General features: G+C 41.0%; 1 protein-coding gene across 1 annotated transcript in view; it reads right to left on the reverse strand.

Moving 5' to 3' along the window:
• Positions 1 to 12,500, reverse strand: part of rras2 (RAS related 2) — a 35,850-nt gene that overhangs the window by 12,779 nt on the left and 10,571 nt on the right. Inside the window, exons 2-3 of the mRNA XM_027178142.2 lie at positions 5,124 to 5,211; positions 17 to 119 (exon numbers count right to left, since the gene is read on the reverse strand). Coding sequence (XP_027033943.1) covers positions 17 to 119; positions 5,124 to 5,211 — 191 coding nt within the window. The remainder of the gene's footprint in view (positions 1 to 16; positions 120 to 5,123; positions 5,212 to 12,500) is intronic.

Below are 12,500 nucleotides of genomic sequence, written 5' to 3' on the forward strand. Positions count from 1 at the left end.
CAGGAACGATACTCACCTGCCCCGGTCAGTGACAGAGTAGACAAGTAGGAATCCTTCTCCTGTCCTCATATACTGTTCTCTCATAGCCCCGAACTCTTCCTGTCCCGCCGTGTCCAATACTGAGCAACACACACACACACACACACACACACACACACACACACACACACACACACACACACACACACACACACACACCGAACACCAACAGATCAAAGCTTCAGCTTGTATAGAAGGCATGACTGGGTAGTGATAATAATTATATAATATAAGGTTCTATATAGAGAGAGTGACAGTACAAAAAACATACATGAAAATGAAACAACATTTTGATTCCTCATGTCTCCAGCTTGCATCCTGAGCTCTAGTTCTGTCTGTGTGGAGTTCCACATGTTCTCCCTGTGTCTCTGTGGGTTTTCTCCTTTTCTATTACAGCTTTTTTGTTTCCTGTCTTCAAACAGCTAGCAGTGAAATCGCTCTTCTGATCTTTTTAATATTCCGATCTGATCCAAGTCAAAGGTACGTAATCATTAAGTATGGCAAACTTTCAGCTTGTCCAGTGTGTGAGCTGCAGCAGCTCATTAATCCTTCCTCCGTCGTTAGCGTTAATTTTACTTGTGATAAGTGTATTTTAGTTAGCTCTCTGACAGAGAAGATCTTAGCTTTACAGGTGAGCATCCAGACACTAGATAGCAATAGTCATGTAGTTTCTGTAGAGGAAAATCTGGATGCCTTAGGCGGAGTTAGAAACCCTCCAACTCCAGCAATAAAGCCCTTACAGCGGGGCGAATGGGTGACGATTCGGTGGCATAGTAACAGAGCCAAAGCTAATGCATAGGCTTGCTCACGGGAGCATCACTAATCTCTGCTTCACACATCTAACAGGTTTGTTCTCCTCAGAGAAGCACCTGCCCAGAAACCTGAAAGGGCTCTAGTTATAGGAGACTCCATCTTAAAGCATGTCAAATTAGCTAAGTCTTTAGGGGCTCCAGCAGCACGGGTTAGGTGTATACCAGGAGCCAGGGCACCGGACATAGCAGGAAACCAGGGTTTTAGGCAAGCATAGGTACTTGTACGCCTTCGTCAGTCAGAGATTACTGAGTAATATTGTAGAGGTGTGTAAATAAACGAAGGCGATGTCCGATGCTGTAGTACGCTCATGCACTTTTGAGGGCAATGCTGGCCCGTTAGGATAAGATGGTGTCCATCCCACTCAGGAAAGTGCTGCCCTCATTTATTGCAGCGTAGCACATAGTTTAAGACCAGGCCTAGTTAATTGGTGACAATACGGAGTCAGGGCCAGGGAGCAGACAAGCAGGCTAATCCCACCGTCTGCTAGTTGCATTGAGTCACCCAGGGTTCACAATATAGAGACTGTGTCTGTTTACAAAGCTAAACAATACACTATAAATACTTGATAAAACATTGGTTTTAGTAACATTATTAGCATAAATTAGATCATAGTGATCATCAGCCAGCACCTTTGATCTGAAGCTAGGACTGTTAAATATAAAAGCTCTTGCATCTAAAGCTCTTATGGCTAATGAAATGATTACAGATCAGAAGATCGAACCAAACGAGTTTGTCGCATTAAATTAATTCTGTCCACCTGGTTATAGTTATATACATCGGCCACGCCTACCAGACAGGGGAGGAGATGTCGCAGTCATTCATGATGATAAGCTTGGCAACAAGCAAGAATCTATACACGTTTAACTTATTCAAAGTTCATCATACTAACAAAACAGATGTAGCCACAAAAAAAAGTCTACTGAGTCAGTTCCTCTAATTATTTACAGACCTCCCAGACCATATTCTGAATTGTTTCTTTAGACAAAGCAGCAATTGTTGGAGACATTAAGATTCATTTTGATAAGTTAGAAGATCCTCTGAGAACAGCAGTTGTTTCCACTGGTCTCAGATCAGGGTTGTGTCTCTTTACTGGTGTTACTGGATCTTAGTGCAGCTTTTGATACCATTGACCATGTTATTTTACTTGATAGGCATTAACATGTTGTTGGTGTTAAGCGACAGCTCTCCTGGATCAGGTCTTATGTGACAGATCGATATCAGTTTGTAGATCTAAATGGTGACCTCTAAACAAACTAAGGTAATGTTCGGTGTTCCACAAGGTTCTGTTTTAGGCCCATTGCTTTTTTCCCTATATATACGGCCCCTTGGTGCAATTATTCATAAACATGCTATTAGCTTCCACAGTTATACTGATGACACACAGCTGTATGTTTCAGTCAGATGTGAGACACCACATTAATAAGACTGAAGATTGTGTGAAGGACATCAGACAGTGGACACTTACTAACTTCCTCCTGTTTAACTCTGACACACAGAAGTTCTTGTACCAGGACCACAGACCGTCAGAAGTAAGCTTTCTGATTACAGAGTAACTCTGGATGGTCTTTCTATTGCATCATGTGCAGCAGTAAAAGACCTCGGTGTGATTATTGATACCGAATAAAACAAGCTCCAGTTAGTCCAGAACACAGCAGCTCGAGTCCTAACTAGAACCAGAAGATATGAACACATCACCTCTATCTTATCCTCACTGCATTGGCTTACAGTCAAGCTTCACATTGATTATAAAATACTATTATTAACCTATAAAGCGTTTACACTGTAATGGTCTCACACCACAGTACGAGAGATCTTTTGTTTTTTTTATGATCCGTTACACCTCCTTCGATCAGAAGGTGCAGGATATTTGTTGGTACCTCAAGTAGGAAAGGCTCCAGCAGGGGCAGAGCTTTTTCTCACAGAGACCCACAGTTATGGAACAGACTTCCAATTAAGGTCTAACTTTTTATGAATAGCTTTTCCCAGGTAAAGGAGCAGATCTGGAGGGTTCATGAGCACAGAGTGTTTGGTGAACTGGGATGTCTGGATGTTGTCACCTTACCACCCTCACAAGTCACTCACAGGTTTTAAAATTAATTTTAAACTTTAATTGTATGTATTCATTTATTCATTTTATTCTTATTTTTTCTTCTTTTTTATTATATATAATAAATTATATAGATTAAATTTCCTCTCTTCTGTTTTTTATACTTCTGTAAAGCTGCTTTGAGACAATGGACCTTGTTAAAGCTCTATACAAATTACATTGAATTTGAACATACAGCCTGCTCCTGCGGGAGAGATGTGAACCTCTGTCCCTGTGTGCCGTTTTGGGTCTCTAATCGGCCGAAGCATTCATTGAGGCTGTAAAGCAGAGATCACCGGCTCTAAAGCCTGTATCGGTATCACCGGCTCTAAAGACTGCATTCCTAGCCATCAGAAGCCTGGGCACTTTTCCTGTCAGCCATGGTTTCTGGTTTGCCCGAATAGTGATGGTTTTCCTGTGTGTGACATCAGTGCATTTTGAGATGTAAGCAGTAACAGCCTCGGTATATTCCTTTACGTGTGTGTTTTCGTTGTAAGTTGCTGCTTCCTTAAAGATGCCCCAGTGTCTTTACAGGCGGACTGTGCCCCCTCTGGCCACACACATACAGTACTTCCTTCTTGGTTGGTCTGGTGACTCTCACCTTCGGTATGAACGCAGGTTTGTGCATAACGGTGATGTGGTCAGAGAGACCGAGGTGGGGGGAGAGGGGAGGCTTTGTATTCTCCTTTACTGCACACCTTTGATGTATTATAACCCCTTCTGTGAAAGTCTATGTGCTGATGACGTTTTGGTAGAAAAGTGATTACCAGTCTATCAGCGAGCAACAGACAGGACTTTAAAGTTCCTACTGTAGATTCGTCGCCGTTGTTAGCTTTGGGCGGGATGTAAACAGCCACCGGTAAAATCACTGTAAATTAGGTAGATATTAATAAACTCTACCAGGGGAGAGGAGCAATTTTGTCATTTAACCACATCTCTGTAAAGGTGAAAACACAGCACTCTCACCTCACGCTACGCAGAACCTAGAAGTTGTATGTGGTCTATTTTATTATCCAGTGACCTTACATTTGATAAAATGAGGGATGGAATCGTGGGCCTGTGTGAGTTAGCTGTTAGCTCAGCTCAGATGCCTCCATGTTTTCCTTGCTTTTGCTTCCTCTTACAGCGCTTACAATGCCTCGTCACTGGGTGAGGTGTAGCAGGACGGTGGCTTTGGTCGGAAGGCAGAAAATGCCAAGAGCCCAAAGTTCCTCAGATACGGTTTCCTCACATTCCTCAGATGTGGTTTATTGTACTTGTTTCAATCCAGAAAGGAAAATAATGACAGTATTTTATGTGGAACAAAGTTAACGAACATGAACATGAACTAAAAGCATTGGAAAATGCACAATTGAACACCGATGTCGGAGAGAGAGGGCAGCTACATGAGTGAAATAAACACTACCTGTACAAAAACAATCATAATCAGTAATAAAATCTTCCTGACATTGATTTGTGTTGATAACTAATGTGTTACGTCTGTAAGTGTTTAGTTTATTGTGTTTAGAAAACTGTAGAAGTGTTTGAACTACAGAGAGAAAAACAGGTCACTTTCGCTTTCTGTGTGTGTGCAGTGACTGAATTTAGTAAGAGCTAAATTTCCAACACACACACACACACACACACACACACACACACACACACACACACACACACACACACACACACACACACACACACACACACACACTCCTGTTACAGAACTGAGAGACGAGGTTACAGAGTTTAATCAATGCTGTCTGCATTTTCATGTCCACCGAGAGTTGCTTTTGGGAAAGATCCTGATTCCAGACACAGCTTCTCTAAAATAATGAATTTTATCCTCTACATGGACAAACACTCACATTCCAACATCAGTGTCCTGCTGCAGGTCTTTAATCAAAGCTGAATTCAACAATCCAACTATTACATCACCTTTATTTTTAATCATATCTGAAATCATGGAGGTTAGTGAGGAATGTTTGAGTCATTCTGTGGTGGAGATGCAAACAATAAAAATAAAATGAGTTTAAAAGTGAACTAATGCAACAGAGACAGCAGATTATTAGCATTAATCCAAAGTGGAATAATTATAATTTAAACCTGTCATCTCTGTCTGGTCTGTGTGTGTAGTGAGTGTATTTAGTGTGAGTGTGTGTGTGTGTGTGTGGTGTGTGTGTGTGTGTGTGTGTGTGTGTGTGCTTACTGTCAAGCCGTGCAGGTCTCTCATCGATCACACACTGCTTGGTGTACGAGTCCTCGATTGTGGGATCATAATCAGTGACAAAGTAGGACTAAAGTAAAGAGAAGATAAAATAATTAATATCCACTAAATATCTGAACACAGTTAATAAATCTTTATAATGTCAGGTTATTATTTAAATATCACTTTAATATTTAGTCAAATTCTTTAAAAAGGGATCATAATATAATTAATCAAAACTAGCTAATTATGTGATAGTAACACATGATAATTAAATTCATTATCAAATATTTTGTTGAGATAAATCAGTAAAGAAGCTTCATGTGATGGTCATAAACTGTACATGTTATTCTGATCAGGCCTAGATCAGTGTGTGTGTGTGTGTGTGTGTGTGTGTGTGTGTGTGTGTGTGTGTGTGTGTGTGTGTGTGTGTGTGTGTGTGTGTGTGTGTGTGTTCTTTCAACAAAGCAGTGTTTAAGGGAGGGGAAAAAAAACTTTTGTGTTTTTAGGATAAATAGCACACACACACACACATATATACATATACACACACACACTTATATACATACACACACACACATATATACATATACACACACACACTTATATACATACACACACACACATATATACATATACACACACACACTTATATACATACACACACACACACACACACACACACATACATACATACATACATACACACACACACACACACACACACACATACATACATACACACACAAACACACACACAGACAGACACATACACAGACACACACACATACACAGACACACACACAGACACACACACATATACATACACACACAGATACACAAACACACACAGACACATACACACAAACACACACACACATAGACAAATACACACAAACACACACAGACACAGACACATACATACATACACACAGACACAAACACACACACACACACACACACACACACACAGACAAATACACACAAACACACACAGACACAGACACATACATACACACACAGACACACCCCACACACACTGACACATACACACAAACACACATACATACACAGACACATACGCACACACACACACACATACATACACACAGACACACATACACACAGACACACACACACAGACACACACATACACAAACATACATACACACACACACACACACACACACACACACAGACACACATACAGACACACACAGACACGCATACATACACACAGACACACAAACACACTTACATAGACAGACACATACACACACACAGACACACAGACACATACACACACACACACACACACACACACAGACACACAGACAGACACATACACATACACAGACACATACAGACACAGACACACATACACATACACACACACACAGACACACACAGACACACATACACATACACACACACACAGACACACACAGACACACACACAGACACACACAGACACACACACAGACACACACAGCTGATGCTGTGATTAGAAACATAATGATCAGTAACTCATAACTTCCCCCTGCCACATTCAAACACAGAGCCAGAGTGGATTTGTTTGCATTGCACACATACCAGTGAGGAAGAAAAGCACACACAGTCTGCTGGGAGGGAGAGAGAGAGAGAGAGAGAGGGAGGGAGGGAGAGAGAGAGAGAGAGAGAGAGAGAGAGAGAGAGAGGGGTATATATATATAGAGAGAGAGGGGTAGAGAGAGAGAGAGAGAGAGAGAGAGAGAGGGGTATATATATATAGAGAGAGAGAGGGGTAGAGAGAGAGAGAGAGAGAGAGAGAGAGAGAGAGAGAGAGAGAGAGAGAGAGAGAGAGAGAGAGCACAGACAGACGTTCTCAGTCAATGTTACATCTCTGTGCCTCGTGTCCACCATCCACACAAACTGAACTTATTAGTAGCTCCACCCCCTAAATTCTGATTTAAATGTCAACCAGCCGAGTTAAAAAGCACTGTGATTATTATTTAAACATCACTGAAGGATTTTTGACAGAATTGTGTGTGTGTGTGTTGTGTGTGTGTGCGTGTGTTGTGTGCTTGTGTGCGCGTGCGTGCGTGTGTGTGCGTGTGTGTTTGTGTGTGTGTGTGTGTGTGTGTGTGTGCGTGCGTGTGTGTGTAGAGAGAGACAGACACAGAGAGAGGGAGAGGCTTGGTGCTCATAAATAGGGGGTCACTGATTAAAGAGCATTTGTCAGTTTCCATGACAACAGTGTGAGTGCGATGGAAAGCAAAGTGAATCACTTCGTCTCTCTGAGTGGAAAAGTGAAAAATCCAAAGGAAGTTCCACCTTCACCACATGGCAGCCAGCAAGGCATTCTGGGTAATCATGATATCACAGTGAAGATTTTTCATTTAGTTCTGTTACTTATATCAGTCCTTTCATCAACACAGTTCTCTCTGAAAACCTGCACACACACACACACACACACACACACACACACACACACACACACACACACACACACACACACACACACACACACACACACACACACAGCTGTGGCTCCAGATGTGCAGCCTGCTCTCATCAACACACGTCTATATTATCAGAGTAAACAGAACAACGTTACAGTAAATTATTCTTTAAGTAGTTTAAGTAGTTTTAAACATTAAGTAGTTTTAGTCTGTAATGTTTATTAGCAGTGGACCATTCGCTCCATTTGCTGGTTACTTTCCTGTGAATGAGCCGTTTCTATAAAAACTCTAACATATTATGAGCCTTCACAATTAATCAACCTTCTGACCAATCAGAATTGTGTGTGTGTGTGTGTGTGTGTATGTGTGTGTGTGTGTGTGTGTGTGTGTGTGTGTGTGTGTGTGTGTGTGTGTGTGTGACTGACTTTTCTCAACTGTTCTATCATTTTCTCTTGGTTTGCATGCTGGTTTGTGGACAGAAGCTGTATTTAGATTAGATTAGATTAGATTAGATTAGTTTAGATTAGATTAGATTCAACCTTATTGTCATTGTGCACGGTACATGTACAGAGGACATGTGTACAGCTCTGAGTCAGGGTCAAGTGTTAGTTTAGTTAAAGATACACACACAACTAGGATGCAGATAGAAATATTCAACAGATTTGAACACAACTAATAAATACTGAAACTTTCTAAAGTTGAATTTCTAAAGAAACCATCAGTTACATCCTTGGAAATATTTAGACATACAGTCATATGCAAAAGTTTAGGAACCCCTGACAATTTCCATGATTTTTTATTTATAAATATTTGGATCACAATTTAATTTTGATCTATTAAATAACTGAAGGACACTAAAGTAATATTTCAGTAGTGAAATGAGGTTTATTCTGTTTTTAGATGTGACAGTATTTAGGGATGTAACGGCAGGAAGAATTAGTTCAGTGTGAACGCTATAATAAAACACCAGTTTATTCGAGTTATGATGTTGAACGCAGTACACAAGGTCCTGAGGACATCATGTCACTCATAGTGAAGACGTTTGAAGGTTTTGCAGGCACCTCTACAGCAGTGGTGATTTATCACTACTCACTAGTTAAGGATGGTAATGAGCTAATAACTAAATATTAGATTAGTTACTATAAACAGGTTCGTGTAGCATGTGAATGTTTGAAACTGCAACGATCTGGATTGGTCACACAAAGCATGTAAAGCAATAAAGAATATGTTTAAGGGGTGATGTTCAGGACACGTTGTGATATACAGCACTCAGGTCTCGGTCTCTTATTTCCTGTTCCTGCAGAACATCTCAGGTGGGACTGACAAACACAATCAGTAACACACAAACTGCTGTAATAAACTTGTAGTAAACTCTGCATTCTACATCTTACAGTCCAGGCTCGACTCACACATCGTCCTCCACTTCCTGTGGAAACGTCCACTTTTCCCATGAGCTCATGCACATATCAGAAAGGTCACTGATACAACAATAACACAAGTATGGAGAGCAAGCACATAAGGCTAGCTAAAGGCTGATTTATCTCAGGATAAATGTATTGTTCTGAAACAAGCATCGAACACGAGACAGCAAACAAAGAAATAAACCAACAATTCTTTCTCTTCGCCTTCCTCAGGAACAGATCAATGTCTGGGCCCACACCCAGAACCTGAGGACGTTGGCCAAGTTTCCACAGAAAGACCTTGGTGCAATGCACACTAGCAATACACACTTATACACATCATCTAAATATTAACTATGAATACAGACTGAAACATTCTGTGATGTTCTGCTCCTGATTTAATGAGATCCCAGGAGCAGTAATCTGTGTGTGAAATTAGATCAGCTGCAGGAATTAGTGTGAACTCTAGAACTGAAAATTATTACATTAAACCCATCAGAGTAGAAAACTAAATGTAAACGAGGTGTCTGGGTTGTGTGTCCTTTCAGTCAAACGAAAACATAATCACATGTTCAGTGTAACACACAGTAAAGCGAGTAAAAGTGCTGGTATGTGAACTTGAGGGTTTAGAAGAAGCTGAGTTCAGGAGGAGCTGGAGGTAAATGAAATATATCATCACTTCAAACAGCCTACACATGAAGCACAAAGCCATGATTCCTACTGAGATTAAAGAAGTGAGAGAGTTACTGAGAGACCTCCAGTCTCGTTCCTGCAGACCCTGTGGCATTAACCTTCAATCATCTGCACAAAGAGCAGCAGGAACCAAACTGCAGTTTTCCCTAGAACTCAGTTGGAGACAACCAAAAAAAGTCCAGCTACAGAGCTACATCCACTGTCTGATCATATGACCACGTCACTGTCTGATCATATGACCACGTCACTTTCTGATCATATGAGCACATCACTGTCGAACCTCCCCCACCCCACCCACCCCGACAGTGTTTTGAATTAGTGCATGATATTGTGGTATTGATGTACAACTTCCGTCTGCAAGCAACACAGTGAGCCCTGCGACTATTCTGCTTTCACATCTGATGTTCTTAGAGACTCTACTGCACCACAGAGACATTGTAAACACCTCTCTGGAATGGTGTTCATGTTGTTCTGTTAACTTTTTATAGTTTTATCAGCATTTTTTAACAACAGTTCCTCCTGACCATTGGAGAAGGCGAATAAAGGCATGTACCTTGAAGTTTAGTTGTGGTAAACTATGCAGTGTTATTTAATATTTGTGATATTATAATTTAATATAATTTATGACATATATAATTTACAGATCCACAAGGGCAAACATTCAAACCTAGTTGTTTCTTTAGACAAAGCAGTAATTGTTGAAGACTTAAATATTCATTGTGATAAGTTAGAAGATCCTCTGAGAACAGCAGTTGTTAACCAGAATGTAATAGGACCCACTCATAATGGATTAAATATAGTCACGGTTTCAGTCACAGTTTCTTCCACAGTCTGAAGCTATCTCAGACCATTATCTCATCTCAAGTTTAAAACATGGTTTGTAGAATTTATCTAGAAAAAAATAAAAATAAAATAATAATAAGACCCTAGAAAAGGTTGTAGCTCAGCAGTTATGTTCAGACCTACATAGGAATAATATACATGTAATGTCTCAGTCAGGATTTAGTCCTCATCATAGCACAGAGACAGTTAAAGTGGTAAATGTCCTGTTACTGGTCTCAGATCAGGGTTGTGTCTCTTTACTGGTGTTACTGGATCTTAGTGCAGCTTTTGATACCATTGACCATGTTATTTTACTTGATAGGCATTAACATGTTGTTGGTGTTAAGCGACAGCTCTCCTGGATCAGGTCTTATGTGACAGATCGATATCAGTTTGTACATCTAAATGGTGACGACTCTAAACAAACTAAGGTAATGTTCGGTGTTCCACAAGGTTCTGTTTTAGGCCCATTGCTTTTCTCCCTATATATACGGCCCCTTGGTGCAATTATTAATAATCATGGTATTGGCTTCCACTGTTACACTGATGACACACAGCTGTATGTTTCAGCTCAGTCAGATGTGAGACACCAGATTAATAAGACTGAAGATTGTGTGAAGGACATCAGACAGTGGACACTTACTAACGTCCTCCTGTTTAACTCTGACACACAGAAGTTCTTGTACCAGGACCACAGACCGTCAGAAGTAAGCTTTCTGATTACATAACTCTGGATGGTCTTTCTATTACATCATGTGCAGCAGTAAAAGACCTCGGTGTGATTATTGATACCGGTCTCTCATCTGAAGCTCATGTAGTCTGTCAGCCTACGTCTTGGTCCTCTCAGGGTTTCTTACTTATATCATCTTAGGGAGATTTTCCTGCCTCTGGCTTGCTCATGCTTATAATTTATATAATTCTGTAAAGCTGAATCGCCTACTATACAAATAAAACTGAATTGCATTGCGGTACTGCAGTGATCGAATGTTTCAGTGTTAGTGGTGAGGCGACAGACTGATCACACTGAAACTGTGGAACTGGAACAACTGTAAACCTGAGCGGTGGCTGCTGGTGGAGAAAGTGAACACAGACCTGCGACTGAGTTTCTTCAGAGAAATCAGAAACAAATTTAAAATGAAATATTTTAACAACTGATGAAGTCACACTTTAGCAGATATACAGTGTCCAGGTTAAATAGATGCTCAGACTCAGTCAACTTGTGAGAAAATGTGTGGAACCATTTAGCCCCTTCTTAACACAGCCAGGTGCTTAATAATCATCCTTAAGCATGTCACGTTGCTGCCTTCAGACTCTTTTACATGTTTAGAAGGTTGAATGATTTGTTCGCCGCTGCGGGTTAAACCGATGTTCCAATAAATAAGCTCTGCTCTTGGCTCTGCAGACAAAAACTCATACAGCACAAACACTATTACAGCTCCAGACTGGGCCTCATAAATAAACAGTACTGGCCTCAGAGTCAGAGCAGACTGTCCTTACAAGACCTCAAAATGGCACCAAGACAAAACATGGTACAGTCTGTGAACAGAAGGTGGAGGAGGTGGAGCGGTTCTGTCCCTATAATCTCCTAAAAGTTAAAGGTATTAGCTGATATTACCTCAGTGAAATGTTTGGTTATAAACTATGCAGCACTATAAATGATATACAGATGAAATAAAGCTCCAGGAATGAAATGGCTGTGTTCTACATCACACATACTCATACACAGCTGATCCTCGGAGCATGACGTGAGGGTGACGTGAGGAGGGGATTCAGGAGAGTGAACACCAGGAAGGCAGCAGGACCAGAAGGCATCACAGGTCGGGTTCTGAAAGCCTTGCATCAAAACATCAACGGGACCCCAGTGGAGAGAGTGGACAGTTTCGGACTGTTTTGGACTGTGTGTCCACATCACACAGGACCTGTCTTAGTCCGGTCACATCAACACCCAGGTGAAGAAAGTCCGGCAGCGTCTGTACCATCGGAGACACTTGAGGGACTTCAGACTACCCTCTCAGGTGCTAAAG

Source organism: Tachysurus fulvidraco, chromosome 2 (genome assembly GCF_022655615.1).
Source record: "Tachysurus fulvidraco isolate hzauxx_2018 chromosome 2, HZAU_PFXX_2.0, whole genome shotgun sequence".
NCBI classification, from domain to species: Eukaryota; Metazoa; Chordata; class Actinopteri; order Siluriformes; family Bagridae; genus Tachysurus; species Tachysurus fulvidraco.